Raw genomic sequence first — 25494 nt, forward strand, 5'->3', positions numbered from 1 at the left:
TATTTGCTAAAAGTATCTTATCTGCTGCTGTGGCTGTTCTGGGCTCTCTGCCAAAAGCCAATTAAGTTAGAAACTTTGTTTCTTTTTCGGGCTGTTCGGTGCAGAGAAAAACTGAACTTTCCAGTACAAAGGAGGGACTGCGGGTTGAGCTGTCAAAAGAGGGACTGTCCCTCTAAAAATGGGACAGTTGGGAGGTATGCCCCCAGGCAGCAGCAGCCCACAAGTTACCAGGGGCAGCAAAAAGCCACTACTGGCAACTTTAAGAGCCAAAATGCTGATTTTTAAACCAGAATTTAGGCTTTTCTAGTGCAGGGAATGCAGTTGCACTAGTGATCAACTGCATTTTTGTTCTTTCTCTTGTAGATTGGATCATTAGAAAATCACTACCTGTTCAGACACAGAGCTCACCCAAGAAGATCGCGCAGAAGTGCAACTCGCATTACAAAGAGACTAGCTGATGATGGACGGGTAAGTGGTTTAAACACATATCTAGATTCTACATAGCTACATAGTAGCAGGTATTGGTATTGGTTTTACAGTTTCTTGACCATTCCTGACCATTAAAAAGGCAGTTATACACAGAGGGATTTAGCAAACATACAACTTAAAAGTGAAATAAACCCCATTTAAAAACAACCATCCTAAATTCAGCCCTTGAGTCATTACCAGTCCTAAAAATAACAATACATTCACCCACTTGAAATTATTCTTTGCCAAGATAACTAATCCTATTTCCTCACAATTAGGACAAGATATCAGTCCACACTATTCACTTAATCAATACGATTGACTACTGTTCTATCTAATCTAGTTTGTCTTTTATTGATGAATTTATCTTGTATCATCTAAACTACCATTCACATTATTGACAAAAAAATATACTGGGTTTTCTATAATAAATATTCTGGGAGCACCACGGTACCTGCCCTCCATTCCCTATAAATGCTGGTATAATAAAGGTTGGCATAATTAGGGGCAACGATAGTGCCCCTGTTTAATAGCAATGCCTCTCATTTAAAGTAAAAAAAAATCCTTGTTACACAAATTACAGCAATGGGATCACAAACTAATTCTGCATCCCCTCTGCACGCCCCTCTCTACAAGACACTGCCTATAGGGCTACTTTATTCAAAATACAGGGATTCAATTTCGAAGCTAATGAAAAACAACAAAAAGGGACCTGTTTGAATCTAGGAATATTGGATGAAAAATCTTTCAGGACCTAATCAACATAAACTCTTAATGGTTTGGTTAGAACATCTATCCTGCCACAAGGCAAACATAATTATTTTTGAATGATAACCTAAGGGTTGGACTATATAAGGATTAATAGGGAATGATTAGGTTTAACCATTACCCCTGGTATTTTTTTCTACAGACCTAAACTTTGAATACTTATAATTTTTTTTAATTGTTCTATTTTTTCATGCCGTGTTACCATTTATTCATGCCCTGTGTGTCATTGTGTTGCTTACCACAGGTCACAGTAATAACTATATTTAGCCTGCCCTCTGATTTGCACGCCCTGTCTTATTCTGTTCTGCGCTAAGAGTAATGTGGCAGATGGAACGAAATTAGATAATTACTAGTCTGAATAACAGTATTGTTTTATGCAATTAAGCCTGGCCTTTTTGTCCAAAATATAATTTTAAAAACAACTAGAAGGTTTTCTTATCTGTTAGGCTGTTATTTACGCTACACACACAATATACAGTACATTATAGGAGCATAGTTTGATCACCATCTTACCTAGCACATAATGACCATGTAATGACAAAGTTTGCTTTGCATAACACCAGAAACTCAGTGGGGGTCATTTATAAAGTTTGCCCAGCGCATATTTTTTCACCAATGGTTGTATTGCCCATGTTTTTTCCTGAACGCTAATATATTGCACTGCTCTGCCCATCTTTCCATTTTTTGCGAATTCGCATTGTGAAAAAAATTTTCTCCAATGGATCGCAAATGAGACGGGTTTTTGCGTGAGTGCGCCCACTGTGCGAAGTTGTTGTGCACGGAAATAGTGTTGACGGTAACTTAAATTCTCAATTTGCGAAACTGTTTTGCGAATATTTTCTCTGCCACCAAAGTTGTGTCGTAATTCAAAGGCAGAGGAGCTCATTTATAAACTTTGCGCAGGGCAGATTGTTTCACACAGTGAATATATTTGCCCTGCGCATGGTTACATTTATAAAGCTGAATAAGAGTGTGCAAACAGAATTGCGATTTTTTTTTCACAATGCGAATGTCTATAAGAGCTTTTTAAATTGTGTATATTCATGTGAACACTCTGCATTTGAATTACGCCACAACTTGGTGGCGGAGAAAATATTCACAAAACAGTTTTGCATTTTGAGAATTTAACGCTATTTTCGTGCACAATAACCTCGCACAGTGGGTGCACTCACACAAACACCGTCTCATTAGTGATGGGCGAATTTATTCGCCAGGTGCGAATTCGCGGTGAATTTGCGCGATTCGCCGCCAGCGAATAAATTCGCGAAACGCCCGCGAAAATTCGCGGTAAAAATTCGCCAGCGTCAAAAAATTATTTTTTTTGAAAGCATCAAAAAACGGCCGCCGGCGTCAAAAACGTGCGGCGCAAATTCGCCCATCACTACGTCTCATTTGCGAAAATGTATTCACAATGCGAATTCACAAAAACCGGAGAGATGGGCAGAGCAGTGCAATATATTAGAGTTCAGGAAAAAACATGGGCAAGACAACCATTTGTGAATAAATAGGCACTGTGCGAACTTTATAAATGACCCCCATATTTATATGTGCATATAAATATTCGCAAAGTTTATAAATGAGCCCCAATAAGTCAACAGCTATTACAATCACCTGCTTACCAGTTAAACAAGAAACAAATGTTTTATTTCATGTTTAAAGGCACAAATAATCCTTAAAGGGGCGGTTCACCTTTAAGTTACATTTTAGTATGTTATAGAATGGCCAATTCTAAGCAACTTTTCAATTGGTCTTCATTTTTTATAGTTTTTTAATTATTTGCCTTTTCCTTCTGACTCTTTCCAGCATTCAAATGAATCTAAAAACAAATACTCTGTAAGGCTACATGTTTATGGTTATAACTATCTTTCTATTCAGTCCCTCTCCTATTCATATTTCAGTCTATTGTTCAAATCAATGCATAGTTGCTAGGTTAATTTGGACTCTGGCAACCAGATTGCTGACATTGGCAATTGGAGAGCTGCTGAATAAAAAGCTAAGTAACTCAAAAACCCCAAATAAAAAAAATGAAAACCAATTGCCAAGTTGTCTTTTAATCGATCGATCAAACAATTTTCGAAAAAAAAATACTTTGGCTATAGGTTCTAGGAGGTCCCCATAGGCTAACATAGCAATTCGGCAGGTTTAAGGTGGCAAAGTGTCAAAGTTTTTTAAAGAGACAGTACTTCGATTTTCGAATGGTCAAATATTCGAAGTATTTTCAATTCGAATCAAAGTCAAATTTGGCCTATTCGATGGTCGAAGTACCCAAAAAATACTTCGAAATTCGAAAATTTACTTTGACCCATAGTAAATGTGCCCCTTTATCATCCTGTCCTGAAAATCCACGCAGCCATACATTGAGTAGCATGGGCAGTGAGCTGTTGGGGTTCTAAGCATTTGATCAACCTTATGCAGATATAATTCTTAAATTAAATCAGTAATCAAGGAGTAATTAGTTCATGGAACTCTGAGGTGACTTATAATATCCTCATATTTTGCAACAGGGTGTACTTTATTTATTATACTACTTTATTTATTATACTACTTTATTATATTATAAGTTTCAGTGAGTCATGTGACTCAGCTCCGGTTATAACTGATGACATCACTAAGCACCGTTTATAAGGATATAATACACAAGAGCCATGTATATCCTGTAAATTATATCTTTATAGAAGGTGACTAGTGATGTTATCAGTTATAACCGGAGCTGAGTGAGTAGTGATGTAATTTTTGTCACATGACTCCTACAACTTGTGTATTATAATAAATAAAGTAGCCTTTGTTAGAAAATATGAGGATATAAGAAGTAACCTCGGAATTCCATGACCTGTATAAAAACTCCTCGATGACTTATAATATCCTTATATTTTACAAGAGGGGGTACTTTATTCATTATATAATTTACAGGATATTCATGGCTCTTGTGTGCAATATACAGTACATATTAAATTTATCCTGTGTTGAAGTAACTCCTGTCCTCTATACAATGTATCTACAAAGAATTTTTCCTTGGCATCTGTGGCTTACATGTCTGTATCCTGACTGAAATAATAAGTTGAAGTGAATCATTCCTTGCAGTAAGCCAGACTTCTATGCAAGTATTTGGTCTTCCCAAAATGTACTTTTCTTATCTCATGACTTTAAATTGCACCAAGATCTTCCCTTCAATATTTAGTAATACAGAAGGAAAATGCTATTTTCTGTTAATTGGTTAACATATTCAAACTTTGCATTTATAGTGTTTTGTATCTTTTCTTTCAATAATTCAGGTGTCATGGGCCGAACAGCAGTACAATAAAGAGAGAAATAAGCGGTCAGCCTTTAAAGAAGACACCAAAAACCTGTTTAATGATCCCCTGTGGAATCGACAATGGTACTTGGTAGGAGATACTTTCAGTAGCCTTGACTGCTTAAGAGTTTGCTGCTAAAAATGTATACAGTGATATGCAAGAGCTAGCATCCCTGCTATTACAAATAGCTACTCCCATCATATTACATATTACTGGTACAACTCGTTGGGTCAAGCTGTCGGGTAATAGAAAATCCCTTTACTCAATCATGGCAGAAATTACTTATTTGTGATGTACTTATTTATACCTTGTTAAGGCCAGGGTGAAATTGGGATCTTTCAGCATTGGTACATCACAACAGATCTGCCAAAAAACTATGCATGGTCCCCCTACGGCTAATGCAAACGTAGCCACATGCAATAGTGGGTGCTTAAAGGGCAAGTCCACCCAATCACTATTTATAATATGTCCTATACAGGGATACACTTGGCTGGCTGTGCTTTAGACTGCATAGTCCTTGTGACCCCAAATTTTAGCCTATCTTTTTAGTCTGCCATACAGTGATGCTGTTGGATGGTGCCTTTTAGCTTTTGATTAATGTATCTGAACTGCTTATGGCTTTAAATGGGAAGTTCACCTTAGATGAACTCTGGTGAATTGTATAGTATAGAGGAAAAAGCCATGTTGTTTTGCAATTGATCATTATTGTTCTAATTGTTTTTTGTTTTTTTTTTATATAATTTTATTGTGCTCCCCTGCAGACAGGCATTATTTGCTATATGGTTGCTAGGATCTTTTTGTTTAGCAACCAGAAAGTGGTGCGATTGCTAGGTTAGGGTGTTTTTTTGCTATCAGTCATAGAATAACTATAAGTTCCAGTTTAAACTCCATGCTTTATGGCCCCCCTTTAGTCTATCAGAGAGATTCCTAAATTAAAACACAGAGGGGGTTATTTGCTAAACCTCAATTTTTTCTGGTCAGGCTTTTTGGGGCAAAAACTCTTAACAAGGGCTGGATCTAAGTTATACATGCTCAAAAAACTCAAAAAAAAATTTTTTTGTGGGAATAATTTTGAGATTTATTATAACCCGATGCTGCAAAAATCCAGAATCCAAAAAATCCGCCATCTCAGAGCTGTCGAGGTCATGTATACAATCAGGGGCGATCCTGCCCAATTTGCCGCTCGAGGCGGCCTTTGTTTTTGCCACCCCCCCGCCTCTCACCTTCAGCGCCGGATGGGTCCACGTCGCTAATGCAGAGAGCACAATTGCGCTCTCTGCACTAGAAGAGCCGAATTTCCGGGTTACCAGGAGCGGCATTTTTGCGCAACACGGGGGGGCTGCCGTCTGAGGTGAGTCAATAGGAGAGGCACTTATCCCAATTTGAAGATATCATGGTTTGCTCTGGGTTTGGCTCAAAAACCCCCAAAAAATCAAGCGATTCATGAGAAAAGTACGAAAAAATGTATCATTCGGGTTTTAACATGATTTTAAAAAGTTTTTATTGATCTGATTTATTCATGTTATTTTATTAATAAATAAGACAAAATCAGGGATGGGAATTTGGTTGACCTTTTTTTTATTGAAACAATGAGATGAAATCGATTTTAGTAAATAACCCCCAGAGTATATTGGAAAATACCAAAACCTGCAACATGTTCTGTTCCAGTTGTAATGGACTATTCCATCTTCTTTGCTTTCAGCAAGACACAAGATCGAACCCCACATTGCCTAAGTTGGATTTACATCTCCTTCCCGTATGGAAAAGAGGAATAACAGGCAAAGGTGTTGTTATCACTGTGCTGGATGATGGATTGGAATGGAACCACACTGATATCTATGCCAATTATGTAAGTTTTCAGTCATTGAGGGGCACATTTACTAAGGGTTGAAGTGAATTCAAAGTGAATTTTCGAATTCAAAAACTTCGAATTTCGAAGTAATTATTGGGTACTTTGACCATTGAATAGGCCAAAATTAAATTAGAATTGAAAAAACGTAGAATATTCGGCCATTCGAAAATCAAAGTACTGTCTTTTTAAAAAACTTTGACTTCGACACTTCGCAACTTTAAACCTGCCGAATTGCTATGTTAGCCTATGGGGACCTCCTAGAACCTATAGCCAGTATTTGGCTAAGTTTTTAGAAGTCAAAGTTTTTTTTTGTTCGATGGTCGAATTTTGAAGTTTTACCACTTCAAAATTCGGTCCTTATTAAATGTGCCCCTATATGTATAACAGAATGTGACGTTTTAGCACTGTTCACCTGTACATTATTAATATCTATTTTTATTTTTTTACATTTTCTTAACCCTGTAATATTTCTAGGGAATGTAACCATTATTATTATATGACCTATTCAATTTATTGGGGTAATGTAATAAAAGTTATAAAGTTTGCCTCGGATCTAATAACTCATATGAACCAATCAGCAGATAGAATTTATTGGTTGCTGTGGGTTACTAGACCTGGAAGCTGGACCCCTGAACAGCATTGAGTTTGTTGTTCAGTGTCCTGAAAATTACAGGGTCCAGGAGTTCTGTACCTTTTGTTGGTTTCCCCAGGGGACAGGAGACAAGTAGACAAAGGCAACTGAAGGAAGTGGGTTGGAAACATTATATATGATTCTGTTTGATACACAGTCATCATGCCATATGCTAATGTGCGAGGAACACAAACTGCCCAACCTTGAATTATCTAATCTGAGTGCAGTAAATGTCTATATTATATATGTATATGTTTTACATTTCAGGACCCAGAAGCAAGTTATGATTTCAATGACAATGACAATGACCCCTTCCCTAGATATGATATTACAAATGAAAACAGGTGAGTATGTGGTTTGTAAAATTCATTCTACCTGTTGAAAGTGGCTATGTAGTATTACTTGTTAACCCTCTAAACTTCAATAAAAATAATTAAAATAAGAACAAATGAGAAAACTGTATATCCCAAGAACTTTGGGTCAGTAATTTCTAGACACTGCCTCGTTATATGTTGCTCTGTACATTAAGGCATAATGTTTTTGTCTGTAGAAAATTTTAACCTTAACTTTTTTGCATAGGTATAAAATAAAAAGTTTCCATGATAATTTGGCCATGGTAAAACTGGTTGCTTTAGAGTCAATATTTAATTTTAACCATGCAGAGTAAATTGTATGGCAGTTTCTACAATACATGAAAATGATATAAGTTGAGCAGTCCAGAGGAGGATAGCAAGAGCTGGATGTAAGTGATATAAGCTCAAAGACATCATGTACTGATATATTGTAATAACTATGAAAGGTGCATCAGTGCAGTAATATAGAAAGACTTTCTGTATATTGTTCATTGAGGGCATTTTTAATAAACAGTGTGAATTGTATGAAGGGCCAAAGTTGCTTGTTGATTGAATACCCTATTTATGTAAAACGAACGCGTCCCTGATGCATGCATCGTCTAATATTTGCAGACATGGGACAAGATGTGCCGGGGAAATTGCGATGATTGCCAACAACAATAAATGCGGCGTCGGAGTTGCATACAATGCAAAAGTTGGGGGTAAGAACAAATAAAATGCGTATATGTAACAGTAAAAAAAAGGTATAAATGTCTTTAAAAGTACCATAAAACATTAACACAAAAAGGGGCCCATTCACTAAGTTTGAGTGAAGGAATAGAGGAAAAAAAACTTCGAAAGATTTTAATTCGCCAGTCGAATATCAAGGGTTAATTTACTCTCGATATTCGACCCTTAATACATCTGCCCCTTTACTGTTACACACCTAGCATTGGAATATAGACTTTTTGCCTTGCTAAAGTATTAGGTGCTCTATTTAATCTATGGCCAGTAACATAAGGGAAGTGTGACTCCAAAGAGCAGCTGTCTGCATCTTTTTCTGTCCTCTTCACTTATATATCCCCCCCCCATTATATTTAGTATTTCAGATTTAAATGCCCAAAATGGTGCTAACCTGCTCTCAGTAATTGTAATGGCACCGTCTGCATAGTTGTCCCTGTGCACCATAAATACCTATTCTGTGATTGTATGCACCATGCAAAGCTCTTTCAATCATCCATTCCTATACTATTTGAACACTTTAAAGTATTCCTATGTAGCACTATATTGAATCACTATAACTGTGCTCAAAAAATAAAACCAAAAGCATCCTATTTTTGGCACCAGGTATACGGATGCTGGATGGTGTTGTGACAGATGCCAAAGAAGCAAGTTCCATTGGCTTCAATCCACAACATGTGCACATATACAGTGCTAGCTGGGGACCTAATGATGATGGAAAAACCGTAGAAGGACCTGGCAGACTGGCTCAGAAAGCTTTTGAGTATGGCATCAAACAGGTACAATTTTTGTCAATTTGAATAGATATGAATATACTTTAATGTAGATAGAAAATCGCCAGTGCTCCTTTGTAGCCCATGTGAATTCATTTAAATCCATTTTACAAAAACGAAGGTTAGTACAGGTATGGAATCCGTTATACATAAACCCGTTATCCAGAAAGTTACGGAAAGGCCGTCTCCCATAGACTCCATTATAATCAAATAATCCAAATTTTTTAAAATTATTTCTTTTTTCTCGGTAATAATAAAACAGCACCTTGTACTTGATCCCGACTAAGATATAATTAATCCTTATTGGAAGCAAAACCAGCCTATTGGTTTTATTTAATGTTTACATGATTTTCTAGTAGACTTAAGGCATGAAGATCCAAATTGTGGAAAGACACGTTATCCGGAAAAACCCAGGTCCAGAGCATTTTATGTAAACTCACCTGCTATGCCAAGGGACCCTCATTTATTGTCCTACATTGTCTTCTGTGTACTAAATATTTAAAAGTACATTTAAATCCCTTAGAACCAATGTGCATTATATAGTGGAACCATGTTCACTTACCCTTTGTAGTAATCTGGAGATGACCAGCTGCTACAAACGATATACAACCATTATTTGCACACACAAAAGAGCAAGGACAAGTAAATACTAAGGGTATGTCCACACAGGGCGTTTTGGGGAGATTTGGTCGCCCTAAACGCCTTCCCTGAATATGCGCCGGCTAAACTGAAAAAACGCCAACGCTAATCACACGCGGCGGTTCGTTTTCCGTAGTTGCCTCACGAGGAAACTTCGGGCGACTTCGGAAAATGAATCGCCGCGTGTGATTAGCCGGCGTTTTTTTATTTTAGCCAGCGACCAAATCTCCCCAAAACGGCCTGTGTGGCAAATTATACAGACAGGTTAATTTCGAATAAAACTATAAGTTCCCTTTTGCCTTGAAATAGTTTGTAGCCTGGGGCTATCTTTCTGTGTATGGGGCTTTAACTAATAACAAAGGTGCTAAATTGCCCTGGTGCTGTTACCCATAGTAACAATACAAATGTATGAACTGCAGATGTTTTGCAGTCCTACTAATATTCTAAAATGAGCTGCTGTCGTGCAGGGAACAGGTATTATAAAGGAATTATTAATATGGGTCCTATGAAATTTATATCTATAGGGGCGAAATGGAAAAGGTTCCATATTCGTTTGGGCATCTGGAAATGGAGGCCGACAGGGTGATAACTGTGACTGTGATGGATACACAGACAGCATTTACACCATCTCTATCAGCAGTGCTTCCCAGCAAGGTTTGTCTCCCTGGTATGCGGAGAAATGCTCTTCCACCCTGGCTACAGCATACAGCAGTGGCGACTACACCGATCAGAGAATTGTAAGTTACCAAAGAAACTAGTGGGAAAATGTATACAGTGCAATATATTCTAACAGAGGCACTTACAGAACCACCCCAGCACACACAGCTGCAGTTTACTATTGTTTTTCCTATTAGGGTTCCTTCAATCAAAACATTGTAGGCTATTGCATTTGTGACTTTTTTCATAACATATTTTATTGTGGTTTTTCATAAGTAAAACTTACAGCATGTTGGAAGCAGTAATAATCGTAATTTTCAGATCACGCAAATAACAGTATTCCAGGGAGAAGCCTGTCCTGCCGCTAGGCCAATGTAGAGCCAAACCACAGTATGCGCTAGTCTGTTAATCATAGTTTTACTGTAAAAAGAAAAAAGGATGGGTTAGATGATAGGAAAGTGGTTTCAAAGCTCCATCCAGTCAAAAACAAAGGAGGAGAGGAATCAAGAGGAAAGAAAAGAAGACAAATCTGAAGCTTGAGTCTCCTTATTTATTGTGGGACCCAGCGTAGATTGTGGTTTGAAGAAACCTCTCCCTGATGGCACAATATTTCTAGGTGTTGTTGTTGAGTCTGGTTCAGAATTGTTGCTATACCAGTGTCAAAAAGTCTTGCAAATAGCTCTGTCAGGGTTGGGGCTGTCTAAGAATGTCTGCTAGTTCGTCTAGTAGTGATGAGGACCTGCTTGAAAAAGTTGAAAAATCTTTGGGAAGTGAGAAAACATGTAAGTAGGGTTATTGCTGTGGAAAACATATCCCAAAAAGCTGAAAGCACAGGACCGTTCCAGAATACATGTTCTAGGGTGCCTCTGTTCCCACATATATGTCCAGTCAGCTTTGGTTGAGATGTGTATAATGTTGTTCCATCTGGTTATGTAAGGGGGCGGATATAGAATAGAATATATTATTTATTATATATATATATATATATGATAGAATATTAGAAATGACCTTTGAGGTTCTTGATCTTTTTATAGTGATAAAGATTCTAATAAATGGCAGGCTCTGCATTCGCTTCTAAATATATTGGTATTTAAATTGCTATGAATACATTTAAGTCCTACCCATGACATACAATCATTTACATTTTTATTTGTAAAGCTGCTTACGTGATTATTCCTTAAAAGCTACGGAATCCTTATTGGAAATGCTGCAATCCTATAAATACCAACTCAAAACGTCTGTTTTTTTCCTACCCACATGCATATATCAGATGTGACATTTCTGTAATAATGACTTTCTGAGGGAAACAAAAGTGTTAGTGAAATATTCTGTCATTTCAGATAAGCGCTGACCTACACAATGAGTGCACGGAGACGCACACTGGAACCTCAGCGTCAGCACCACTGGCTGCTGGGATATTTGCTCTTGCACTGGAATTTAAGTAAGGATTTCAAAGGGCAATTTTCGTCTCTCCATATCTATCTATATATATATATCTATATCTCTCTCTCTCTATAGATATATATATATATATATATATATATCATTTAATGCATTTTAATAATTATACTACAATTAGACTGGAAAAAGTATTTCCTATTTATAAATCTGAATCTGACCATAGCAATACTTAAATGTTAATTTTAGTTCATGCCATTACATCATGGCATTTTATTTATCTGGGAGTTGGAACATTTCTGGAACTTTTTCAAATATGTCGATATATGGTTTTTTACCAGTTCTCAAGTGGAGAATAAATTAAATAGAAATTCTATTAAATTATTTAATAGAAATAGGCTGGGTTGATCCAAAATGCATTTGTTCAAGATATGATTTCTTACTGAATTAACAAAATGTAACGACAACCGCAACTGGTGATCTGACGTCTACTATTTATAAAAAGGCCCCATGTATAGTTAAAATAAATGTAAACCCACAAAACAGAAGAATGTATAATTTCCCACGGTGCTCAGAAGAGCACTTTTGTAATTTACATTATTTTTCTGGTTTTGAAGATATTTGCAGCTTTTATGCTACTCAAAACTATAGCACCACCTGCTGTTCAGTTTGGCCGGCCAGCCACAGTCGGCAGAAAAATACATTAGTCACCAAAGGAAAGTCTTCTGTTTTTGCTCTACTTCGAATGACTCTTCTCAGCTCAACTTTTAAATCAACCTTTAGTTTGATGTAGAGCGTGATATTCTGAGACAATTTGCAGTGGTTTTCATTTTTATAATTTGTGGTCCTTGAGATTTTTAGCTTTTTCTTCAGCAGCTCTCCAGTTTGCAATTTCAGCAGTCTGGTTGCTAAGATCCAAAATTACCCTAGCAACCATGCACTGATTTGAATAAGAGACTAGAATATGAATGGTAGAGGGCCTGAATAGAAAGAGGAGTAATAATAAGTAGCAAAAACAATACATTTATAGCCTTACAGAGCTTTTGTTTTTTTAGATGGGGTCAGTGACCCCCATTTGAAAACTGGAAAGAGTCAGAAGAAGGCAAATAAATCAGAAGTGATTAAAAATAAATAATGAAGACCAATTGAAAAATTGGCCATTCTATAACATACGAAAAGTTAACTTAAAGGTGAACCACCCCTTTAATTTACTGAGCAAAAAATATCAAACAACAGAAAGACAACAAAAAAAAAACCAAACAAGATGACAAAAAACAAAAAAATCAAACAAGCAACATCAAAGTAACATCTATCAAAATGTAAAAGGCACGGTGTACATGATAGAAGCAGAGAAGTAAAAATGTGCATTTTAGCTGCATTTTGTAGATTAAAACTGTAAATACACTGTGGTTAACTTCTATGTGTATTATCTTGGCAGCAATTTCCATACATTACACTAACCATTTAGCATTGACAGGTCTGTTACAGTTTATTATAAAAAAAGAGGATAAATACAATCCTATAATATTCTGTGCACTCCCATAGCCCTGACCTTACCTGGAGGGATATGCAGCACCTGGTGGTTTGGACATCAGAGTACGACCCATTGTCTAACAATCCCGGTTGGAAGAAAAATGGAGCTGGATTAATGGTGAACAGCAGGTTTGGATTTGGGCTGCTCAATGCTAAGGCACTTGTGGATTTGGCAGATCCCAAAACATGGAAAGGAGTTGCTGAAAAGAAGGAGTGTATAGTTGAAGATAGTGAATTTTCACCAAGGTAAGCAATGCACAAAAATATAATATACCGTAGTAATCGTTTTCACTGTCTTTTATTTTTTTTTATTATTATTGGAAGTGTGTGTATTAACATATGACTGATTATATAGCAACTAGCACTAGTCTGTAGTATAGTGTCGCAAAAGACTGCTTCAGAGTGAGCTCCTTGAGCTTTGCCTGCCCTTCAATGATAAATTACCAGTAGTGATGAGATCATCTGTTCTGAAAATTCACAAAATGCATCTGGTGTTTTTTCCACTTTTGTCGCAGCAACTTCTCTTGAGCAACATACATGGGATCAAAAAGTTTTGATAGCAAATTGTTGTGGGGGTCTCACAAAAATATTTGGTAATTTTAGAAAAATATTGCCTTATTAATATTGCATTATTAATTTTCAGAATTCAGGGGTGCTCCTGCCATGAGGAAAGTGAGAACCTTGTCTCAGGCGACAGTGCCCATCAAGTTACCAGGGGTGACAAAAGTCCACTCCTGGTAAGTTTAAGAGCCACATTTCTGGTTATTAAACCATAAATTGGATTTTCCAGTGCAGAGAGTGCAATTGTGCTCTCTGCACTAGCAATATGGACCCCCCTGAATCCTCTCCAGTGCAGGAATCGGGGGGGGAGCGGCATTGCAAGAGACACCTCAGGGCCCCTGCCAGAATTACCCCCAAAGTCTTGGGAAAACAAATCAGTCTCCCATTTATTAACATTTTACTGACAGTCGGGAAACATTTATGCAGATATAAGGTTGAGCACCTCAAAATATCTTTAACCACTTTAAGGGGCCCATTTACTTGGCTCGAGTGAAGGAATAGAAGAAAAAATGCTTCGAATTTTGAATGTTCGAATGTGGCTACTTCGACCATCGAATAGGCTACTTTGACCTTTGACTATGACTTCGAATCGAACTATTCGAACTAAAAATCGTTCGACTATTTGACCATTCGATAGTCGAAGTACTGTCTCTTTAAAAAATACTTCGACCCCCTAGTTCGCCACCTACCGAGGCCAATGTTAGCCTATGGGGAAGGTCCAAATAGGCTTCCTAACAATTTTCTGATCGAAGGAAAATCCTTCGATCGATGGATTAAAATCCTTCAAATCGTTCGATCAAACGATTATTCCTTCGATCATTCGTAGGAATATCGCTAAATCCTTCGACACCGATATTCGAAGTCGAAGGATTTACATTCGTCAGTCGAATATCGAGGGTTAATTAACCCTCGATATTCGACCCTATGTAAATCTGCCCCTAAGTGTTCAAACTCCTTTATTTCATGAATTGTTAATCCCCAGTGCAAATTAAAACTTAAAATTAAAATTAAAGCACAAAAAACAAATGTTAAATCTAAAGCAATCATCATTTTTAATTGACCATTGTAAGACATTTTTTATGGCTGAAAAGTTGGTCCTTGATTCTTGGGTTTGTGAGGAGCACAACGTGATGCCTATAACTATGTTTGTGTATTATATTTTATCAATTAAACACATCCACTGATTATCTATGTTCATTCCCTCTCTGACAGGTTTCTAAGAACAGATGGGGAAGTAACCATACAAATTCCGACAAAGGCCTGTGAAGGCCAAGATAATCATATCAAATCTCTGGAGCACTTGCAGCTGGAAGCCACCATTGAATACACCCGTAGAGGGGACCTTCACATAACACTCACCTCTCCATTAGGTAGAAAACACTTCATTGTTTTTTTTACCCTCCAAAAGCAAGTGTTGTGTGGAATCTGTATATTAGAATTTTGCGAAACAGCTGTCGCTTGCCAAAATGGTAGATTTACTCTTAATAATTTAACAGTTTTAGTTCAAGGACCTCAGAAATATTGTTTCATTGATTATCAGTGATCTTGAAAAAAGAAAAATGTCCGCATAACCCAAAGCTTTTGCCTTCATAATTGTACCAATGGACAGGGTTGTGTTTCTAACTAGGCATGTGGACAAAATCAACTTGTGTAATTAAACACACTGCTGCCATTAATTTTGGAGGCACGAAGTGATAAGAATTTACTATGTACTATGGACAGTGGTATGGCACAAAATAGGTAAGGGCAAACAAGAGATAATGATATTTATATGTCATTTGCAGGGACTAATACAGTTCTTCTAACTGAAAGAGAGAGAGATACATCTCCATATGGTTTCAAAAGCTGGGACTTTATGTCTGTGCATACGTGGGGAGAAGATCCAGCAGGAACCTGGACACTGAAAATTTCTGATGTGGTAAGACTGCAAATTTTAAAGATTGTTTGTGTTAAGTTGAAAGAAAAAATGTCACAAGTTGTGTCTGGATTCTAAGGTCATGCACATGGAGCATTGACTCCTTACCAGCCCACTAAATAGTGACTTTCCATGGCATCTTATGGCAGCCCCTCATGTGCCAGAACCCACAGATTGCCAGTCAGGGCCTGACTTAGCTGCTCTAAGCTGAGAGGCTCTCAGGCTGAGAGAAGTGGATCCACTCATGCCCAGCTCAATTCAATTGAACCGCATCCACTTGTGCATAGGCACAGGCAGTCAGTCCAAATACATGTAAGTATTTTGAGGCCCATCTCCACTCTACTCCTCTGCATGTGACTGCACACAAGAGAAATCAGTCAAATGAATGAGCTGGGCATGTAGTGGATCTGATTCTCTCAGCCTGAAGAAAATGCAAAGGCTGAAAGCAGCTGAGCTAACACTCCATAGCCCATGGTGTAAAGGTGTGCCAGATTATTCTAGTGGATGCAGCTAGCATTTTTGAAGTATGGCCCATTCTATGGGAACTGTCTTTCCGATTTTATGGGCTCCCGTGTTCCTTTATAAACAGGCCAAGTAGACTTGTAGCAATAAAAGAGCCATCTTTCCCCACTATGGGAGCTCCTGTGTCCTTTTTTATATACAGACTCATTAGACATCTAGCAAAAAGGACCAGATATTTCTGTACTACTTGAGTTCCTTCAGTGCCCCAGTTTGCATAGAGGGAATGAAAGAGAAAGTAACATATCACCATTTTATTAGTTATAGCAGCAGCAGCCTGGCAGAGTTACAGGTTTCTGAGAGTGCATGGCAACTCTGCTATAACAGAAACGGTTATGAATCAATAAATTCAACAGGATAAGTCAATTTAAAGGATTTTTATCTTAATATTCCAGTCTGGAAGAAAGAAAAATGAAGGAAGAATAGTAAGCTGGAAACTGATTCTTCATGGTACATCTACCCAACCAGAGCATATGAAACATCCAAGAGTCTATACTTCCTACAACGTTGTTCAAAATGATCGAAGAGGTGTTGAGAAGATGGTTGACATTGAAAAGGTACTGAGTGTGATTATAAGCAATTATATTGTTGTATGCAATCGTATGTTTGTCAACGATTCCATAGTACACATGGACTATGGCTTAGGTGTAATCTTCTGGAGCAAACATTATGTCTTTTTCAGAAGAAGTTTTATTACATTGACTGCGCATTGACGCAAACTATAAAATTCGCAAACAGTTTTCTGTAAAATTCGCGCAAAGCAAAAATTGTTTGCGCAAAGGCAAAACTTTTCGCATTGCGAATAGTTTTTACATTACCGACTTTTATTACATTCCCCTGTTTGTGTGTTATATAATGTCCTAGACATATTTTCAGTTGGGCTTATTTTTTTCTTATTTCTTATAACTTTTTAAATTATTTATAGCTTTTAAATTATTTGCCTTAAAAACGCATGACAACCAATTAGCAGGTAGCACTTACTGGTCAGCTGTTTGATATGAGTTGATATGGGTTGCTAGATGTGTACAAACTTTTTATGACATGACCTATATATTTCTCTTCCAACCATGCAGCATGTGGAAATCCTTGTTATTTATTTATAATCCTTTGATCTAAATGGATTATTTATTTTTTTTGGTTTTTGCCACAGCATTGCAGGACTTGCATGTGTTTTTTGAACTAATACAGTGAATGCTAATACTAACACTGAGCTTTGTGCCCAACGACCCAGAGGTGAAATCTCCAGATCACTGAAGCCACTGGTGTAAATATTTTGTTTCCATTTTTCAGGAACAGAGTCCTGGAAAGCCAAAGTTTAAAGCCAGTGTGTCATCTCTATAAGTGTGTTGCCACACTGAATAACATGGAAAATGAATTTATGGAGAAGACAGAAAAATATTTCCAGTGCAAGTCAGATGTAGAGTTATATATATAAATTTATGACACTATACAAATATGTGAATGGAGTGTTTAGCTGTCTCAGGGTAAAACTAAAGTGTTTCCAGTGTATAAATGCCTATAGTGAATGGCAATTCTGATTATGTAATGGGGGGATAGTTTCATAACAGGAACAATGTTTGCTTCAGTTCTTGTATTCCACAGCAACCAATCAGCACTTAGCATTTACTGGACCGCTTTCCAGCAGACATCTTATTGGTCATTTTAGGTTACTAGACCAGAATTCCTCTTTTCCACAAAGTCAGTGTCCCATAATGAAGAATTACAGGTCTGAAACCTGACAACTAGAATGCTTGGGACTTGGGTTTTTCCAGATTTGGGATCTTTCCATAATTTGCATCACCATAACTTCTACTTAAAAATCATTTAAATATGAATTAAAGCCAATAGGTTTGTTTTGGTCCGAGCAAGGATTAATTATATTGTATTTTGAATCAAGCACAAGGTACTGTTTTATTATTACAGAGAAAAAAGAAATCATTCTAAAATATTTGGATTATTTGGATAAAATGGGGTCTATGGAAGACAGCCGTTCCATAATTTCAAGCTTTCTGGATAATAGGTTTCCGCATAACAGATACTATACCTGTATATCACTCAGCTATTCCACCAAGCTGCCCATGCACAAGTCTTAAACAATTCAACATTAAAAACAAATGGGGGTAGTGTAATAAAAGATGCAAAGTTTACTGCAGATCTAGCAATCCATAGAAACCAATCAGCACATAGCATTCACTGGTTAGCTGTTTCAAAGGAGCTTCATATCTATGTCACTCCAAGCCTACTGGGGATCTAACCTTAATCTGGCGACTGCAGGTTAGGCCTCCATACACATTTATATAGAATAATCAGTACACTGTCAGTGGAGCTCTTACAGGAATTTGGAGGGTTGCCAGGGCTTGGCCCTCACCTTCCTTCTGCTTTCCTTCTCTACCTACTTTCCTTCTTCTTTCTCTACACTGACAATATATACTTTCCAACTCTACAAATGTCTTTTCTGATCATCTTATTGGCTTACCCTTTCCTTTATCATTCTCTACATAATGTTGCTTAAGTAATTACATTGGCAATGTTTGCCCCATGCTAGTAGCTCATAGCAACCAATTATATCTCAGTGTTTATTATGGTATGGGCTGTAGTCAAGCTTATTATTAATATCGGTTACTGATTTGCAGAAACCTGGACGTCTGTATTACATAACCCATATTCACTCTCTCGTCATATCAAGTCTAGACTACTGTAACTCTCTTTTAATTGGCCTTCCCCTCCAAAGACTTTCACCCTCTAGTCCATAATGAACACTGCTGCGAGGCTCAAACACCTCAGCAACCGCTCCTCCTCTGCCTCGCCATTCTGTCAATTCCTGCACTGGCTTCCACTACTCTTCAGAAATAATTCAAATTAATGACCCTGACATTCAAAGCACTTCATAACTCTGTCCCACCCTACATCTCTAAACTCATCTCTATATACTTGCCAAACCGCTTACTACGCTCCTCTACTGACCTGCTACTCAACTCTTCTCTCATTACCTCCTCACATGCTCGCATTCAAGACTTTGCAAGGGCTGCACCCCTGCTCTGGAATTCTCTCCCACGATGTGTCCGATTTTCTCCCAACCTTTCTGCTTTCAAGAAATCTCTTAAAACGCACTTATTTAGATAAGCCTACCCTCACTCTGCTTAACTACCAAATACAACACCACATACAGTACCACATCTATCAGCCACTTAATTCTGATCTTGCCCACTCCCACACCTTGTGTATTATTCCCTTCCCTTTAGATTGTAAGCTCTTTCTGCACAGGGCCTTCCTCACCTTTTGTACCGGTATTGATTGTGATGTATGTAACTCCATATGTTCTATGTATGTAATTCATGTGATTTAGTTGTATAAACACATTTACTTTACAGCGATACAAAATATGTTGGCTCTATATAAATACATGTTAATAATAATAATAATAATAAGCCTTAAAATACAGTAATAACAGAAAATAAATCATTTCTTTTTTTTAGGAACCAATCAATCAAAGTGTTACAACGGACCGACCAGAAGTCACTGAAAACACTCTGGACAGCCAAGAAGTCGATGAAAGGGCAAAGTCGCTAGCAATAGCCCACCTTTTGAAAAATGCCTTTGGCAGAGAAGGAGCTTCATTTCCTCTGGAAGAAAAAGATATACCTAAACATAGTTATCTGTATGCTTTGGCCACCATTAACAAGCAGGCAGAAGGAAGGGACAGAGAGAACAATTTGTACAATGAGTACATTGACAGGTTCTATCATTCCAGACCTTACAAACACAGAGATGATAGACTATTGCAAGCTCTGTTAACCATATTAAAGAAGAAACCCTAATATTTTATAGTGCCAGGAAACATTTATGCCTCTCAACCTCCATCCATTGCATTTTGCCTTTGTGCTCCCATGAAATTGCAGAAATATAAACAGTTAAAATTAGCATTTTCTTGCCTAATGTGCATATATAAAACTCCCATGTTTTTAGCAGGTCCATTTATGTTAGCTGACAGACCAATTAGTCTGAGGCTGCATTAAGACTATGAGAGTCTTTCAATAGAGCTGTTCTGGGGTCACAAATTGGTATGTGCATCTTCGCTGGCTGATGAACTCTATCATGTGACATGGCTCAGGACAAAGGAGCTTCCATTTGCACTAATAGAATGACCACAGTAGAGTGTAGTATAATAGGGTTAAATTTAGTCTTCAGTCAATGGGCATCAGCTACAGTTTTTTACTACCCGAATAGCTCTTTGGGGGCTCCCATGACAGCCTTAGATTAACCACAATTTATTTGATGAATACTGACAACAAATCCCCATTACGATCGGCAGCAACAATAGATTCCCTTTAAAATCTTGTAATCCCACCCTCTAGCTGTCACAAAAACAGTGAAGGAGGGGCCAATCCATCCAAACTGATTCAGTGCCCAAGGTATATTGTAATACTGCCTGAATAAAGAGCAACTATTCATTTTATTTTCTGGCAATTGGCCCTATTTCTTCATTTGCAACACTGTAATACAGAAGGTTCCAAGACTTTAAATGACTGTCCTCCCCGTTTTGTTTAATTCGATCTATTCAAGGGCAGAATATCAATTGCAAATTATAGGTATAATATTATACTATGTGGCTAATTCATATAAAATCAGAACTACTATGAACATACTAGGGATGTAGCGAACTGCCGATTTGGTGTTCGCGAACGCCGTTCGCAAACACCGCCAAAAAATGCGAACGTTCGCGAACAGTTTGCGAACTTCGAACACCCGCTAAAATCGTTCGATTCGAACGATCGAAGGATTTTAATCGTTCGATCGAACGATTTTCATTCGAATCGAACGATCGAAGCATTCGATCAAATGCTTATCATTCGATCGAATGCTTACAATCATTCGAACGAATGGAAATCGTTCGATTTTTAGCGGTCGAAGGAATTCGAATGGTCGAATGGTCGAACGATTTGTATTCGAATCGAACGCGAACGCAAAATGCGAACGTCGCGCGACGTTCGCGAACATTCGGCGGACGCGAACGGTCGAAGTTCGCGCGAACAAGTTCGCCGGCGAACAGTTCGCTACATCCCTAGAACATACTACAATATTTTTAATGACAGAATACAACAAAATGCATCACATTACAGCTTTGTAAACCATTGGCAAAATGAATTGTAGAACCCCGAATGCTGATATTATAACACTTTGTTGCTTACGGCATTGGCATTTTCTAAATGATTGGTAATTATCATTTGAGTATAATGTGACTGCATATGAATTTTAGAAAATTGGTAGAAGTAAAGCTGATTATTTGCATTTGAAATATCACTGTTATGGTAACTGACAGTAATGGGTTTCATCCATACTAGTTCCAAGTACTCAGCACTGGTGTTTGTTACAGGGAATCCTCATGGGAAAACAAGTGGGTAATACATAACTTCTGAGAGATCTTCCTTTGACATTGATTTGTAATGCTTTTATCGTATTGCTAAACAATATCTATAGATCTATAGAACAGTGCTTTTTTTCAGAAAGAACCTTGGGGATCTCGGAATGAAACCTCTAAAATCATCCAGCATAAATCATACAGTGCTTCCCATTATAATATTCTTGGACTATGCACAATAACTAAGCACAGTTGCCCATAACCCCTGTCAAATGTTATACCGTTGTACTGGGAACAGGAATAGCTGGTTTATCTCTTACGCAGAACAAATCTAACTGTCTATTCAGTTTTCTACAGATCTCTCCCTCCACAAACACACAAAAAAAGAAAGAATATTCCCCACAATGGATCATTGGTTTAGCCATTGAACATAATTGTAACAGATCTGTACCATGCAGCCATGAGCCTGAACACTGGACCTTGTGTTCTTTCTCTGGACATGTCTAAATTTCTTATGCTCAAGACCTGCTAACGTAATCTTTGTACCTGCCTGTTCTTCGTCTTCTGTAGATTTGACCTTTGCCTGTCCTCTGACCATTTACTTTTCTCATCCTTGTCTGTACTATGCCTTTTGTCTAATCTCCATATTTTGAGAGCTTGTAATATCTTCACCAGTTGCTTGGATTGAAGAAAATCAAAACAACTCATTCCACTCATCTCCTGCAAAACCAGTTTGCTCCAAATCACAAATAATATATATTTTTTGTAAAAAGTGTCTTAATTTAATAAAACAATCTTAATATAGCTAAGACAGGATTAGTATGAATTCACAAAGAGTGCCAACATTGCAGTGATGTCAAAAAATAGTTTATATGTGCTGTACCCAGTATAGTGAATGAAATCAATTTTTTAAACAAATCCAAGATTTAACATCCGCAAATGTGCCAAAGTCTAAACTGTGGAACCTGGTTATCTGCTGGCATTAACATTTTTATTAAAGCATAATGCTTGACATAGTAAATTGCATTGTACTGTGTTGTGCTCAACTCAAACTTCCGTAAAAAGCAGAACTGGGGTAAAAATGTGACCCTCTTTATTTAAGGCCATTGAACAGACTGCTTGGTGCAGGCCCAAATAAAATCATGCCGTTTCTACTCAGGATTCTGTCATAAGTAAAGATCTTGAAGTTGCAGTATCCTAAGGGAATTAAGCCAAAAAATTAAGCCAAGAAATAAGTAAGATATTAAAAACCAAGCACTGCTGCAAAGTGAGCACATTGAGATTCAGGCAGATCATATTGTACACATAGGATGTTGCTTACGTAAAATGCACAAACTTACTTATACATGTTTATATATCCATACTTATGTATACATACCTACATGCACATACATGCCCATGCCTACACGACAGAGAGCTATGACCTGCCATAAAATTAATGACACAGGAATATTTGGCTAGAATATTTTTGCAGAATTGAATCCATGGGGGTTTTTGCCTGACAGTTGGCAACTGACACATTTATCAAACCTGTGTCTATTCAGAAGGATGTGTTTGAGAGTTTTGAGCAGTTGAGTGTCATTCTGTTCAAGGGTGTTAGTGCACAGTGCTGCTCAGAGGTAGCCCTGAGCACAGGGCACCCCCAATACAAACTGCATTAAAGGAGGAAAAGTTTTGCACTTTAATTTCTGCGTATCTTTTGATCTCTAAAACAACAATAGGACCAAGCACATTTGTTAACACTTTTAAAAATGTTTCATTTCAAATATTACGTTTTCCCCCATAAAAAAGGCTTTTGCTAAATTATGACCGTGGTTTTAACTTTCTTTTAACAATACAATGCAGTATTACCCTGATGATCTGAAAGTAACAAAAGGTTTGTTTTTAAGCATACAGAGGCTGGTTTATTACAGACTGAACTGGGGAAGAATGTCAGGAGTTTGTTTTGTACTTTATCAAAACTTTTCTGCCAGTCAGGAAAGTATTAAATTGGCATATTTATATATTTATCAAGCTGGGCACGTGTGAATTTGTCAGCAATGTATTCAACTAATCTGAGCAATCAAACACTATTCTGTTTAATGAGGTGGTAGTGCCCTGCTCAGCACTAACTAACTAATCTAAATCCTTGCTCCCTGATTCAAATCATTTTCGTGGAGAAAGAATTCGGACAATCATTTTTTGTCCTAGAAATACATTGTGCAATTTAAAACTAATGATCGTGAATCCGCTATGAAATGTAAAAGACCCAAATGTTTTCCTGTAAGCCTTTGTTGTATATTGAAATGTATCTTGACTGATGTCAGACTGTATTAGAAATCCGTGTGTGTTAAAACTAAAATCTTGGGTGTCCTACATGATTCACAGCAATGTATCAGTGGGAGAGCCAAGAAAGCCTATAGTAATATTGACATTAGTGATGGGAGATTTATTTAGGCGCAAATTTGCTGCAAATTCCCGCAATTCGCCGCCGGCAAATAAATTTGCAAAACCGCAGTGAAAATTCGGCAACATCAAACTAAGACGGACGCTGGCGTAATTTCGCCAAAAACAGAAGCCGGCATCCAAAAAAAATGGACGCCAATGTAAAAAACTAGACGCCAACGTCAAAAACAAGACACTGTCGCATTTTCGAGAATTTTTCGCCATTTCGTGAATTTCACTGGAAATTTGCAAATTTTTCGGCGAAGCGAAACGCCCCAAATTCGCCCATCACTAATTGACATCATTTATACTTCTGCAGTGATGAAGACCTCAACTTGAATAGTCTATATTGTGGTCTTCACCTTTACATACTTACTGGTGCCTGCTAGAACTTTGTGTAAATGCTAGAAGAAGGGATAAAAATTTTATCAGAAAATTGTAAACTCTATTTTCTTTACAGGTACTGTATATTTATATGTCAATCTTTTATCATATCAGGATTTAAAAGGCATAATATATTGTATGAATAAAACATTTTTTCCTCGAGAGAAAAACATTTCATGAAATAAAGTATTTTTAAATAGCATGTTCCCACAGCAAGAAAATATATGTGATGATTTTATTGGTGTAAAAATCCAGCCACACGGCCAGGACTAAAGGGTGAGAACAGACAGCCATATATAATATACAGGTATGGGATCCATTATCCGGAAATCCGTTATCAAGAAAGTTCCAAATTACAGGAAGGCTATAGACTCCATTTAATTCAAGTGTTTAAAAATGATTCCCATTTTCTCTGTAATAATCAATTAGTACCTTGTACTTGATATAAGATGTAATTAATCCTTATTGGAGGCAAAACAATCCTATTGGGTTTATTTAATATTGAAATGATTTTTAGAAGACTTAAAGTGGACCTGTCACCCAGACACAAAAATCTGTATAATAAAAGTCCTTTTCAAATTAAACATGAAATCCAATTTCTATTTTTTATTAAAGCATTTATAGCTGTTGTAAGCTCATTTAAACATCTCAGCTGTCAATCAAATATTGTTTGCCCCTCCTCTATGCCATGGGCATAGAGGCGGGGCAGACAATTACTTTCGCTTTCCATTTAGTACTTCCTACATATCACTGCTCTCCACACATTCCACACATTTAATTATGTAACCAGGGCATGGGAATGGACACCGGGTCCCCCATTCTGGTGCACAAACAAGATTCTGAGATGATGCAAGACTTGCCTTAATAACAGTGTGCACAAAATGGCGCCTGCCTGCTTGCTATCATTTTGAATTCCCAGACTGAAGGAAACAAGATTCAAATAATTTATATAGTGTAATTAAAGTTCATTTTGCTTGACTAATGTGATAAAATAGGATTTTGAATAATTTTTTTGGGTGACGGGTCCCCTTTAAGTTATAAAGAACATCAACAAAAACATGTAGAGCACACTATTCTCAAAAGAAAAAAACACTTTTTATTGTTGCATTAAAAAAACACAAGTGGCTGCTGTGTGATTAAGTTATAAAAATACGGAAAGATCCGTTATCTGGAAAAACCCCAGGCCCTGAACATTCCGGATAAGAGGTCCCATATCCATACTGACCTGCATGGCATGTTAGCTCGCT

The 25494-nt window shown here is 37.3% G+C and overlaps 1 protein-coding gene across 1 annotated transcript in view; it reads left to right on the forward strand.

Moving 5' to 3' along the window:
- LOC108717363 (neuroendocrine convertase 1-like) overlaps positions 1 to 20536 on the forward strand; it is a 31342-nt gene extending 10806 nt beyond the window's left edge. Inside the window, exons 2-14 of the mRNA XM_041568455.1 lie at positions 364 to 468; positions 4509 to 4619; positions 6232 to 6378; positions 7280 to 7356; positions 7978 to 8066; positions 8692 to 8864; positions 10022 to 10234; positions 11495 to 11595; positions 13098 to 13331; positions 14859 to 15016; positions 15431 to 15564; positions 16476 to 16637; positions 19557 to 20536. Of these exons, the coding sequence (XP_041424389.1) occupies positions 364 to 468; positions 4509 to 4619; positions 6232 to 6378; positions 7280 to 7356; positions 7978 to 8066; positions 8692 to 8864; positions 10022 to 10234; positions 11495 to 11595; positions 13098 to 13331; positions 14859 to 15016; positions 15431 to 15564; positions 16476 to 16637; positions 19557 to 19898 (2046 nt within the window). The 3' untranslated portion in view covers positions 19899 to 20536. The remainder of the gene's footprint in view (positions 1 to 363; positions 469 to 4508; positions 4620 to 6231; positions 6379 to 7279; positions 7357 to 7977; positions 8067 to 8691; positions 8865 to 10021; positions 10235 to 11494; positions 11596 to 13097; positions 13332 to 14858; positions 15017 to 15430; positions 15565 to 16475; positions 16638 to 19556) is intronic.
- The last annotated feature ends 4958 nt before the right edge of the window (positions 20537 to 25494 follow it).

The sequence above is a fragment of the Xenopus laevis genome, chromosome 1L, assembly GCF_017654675.1.
Source record: "Xenopus laevis strain J_2021 chromosome 1L, Xenopus_laevis_v10.1, whole genome shotgun sequence".
Lineage (NCBI taxonomy): Eukaryota > Metazoa > Chordata > Amphibia > Anura > Pipidae > Xenopus > Xenopus laevis.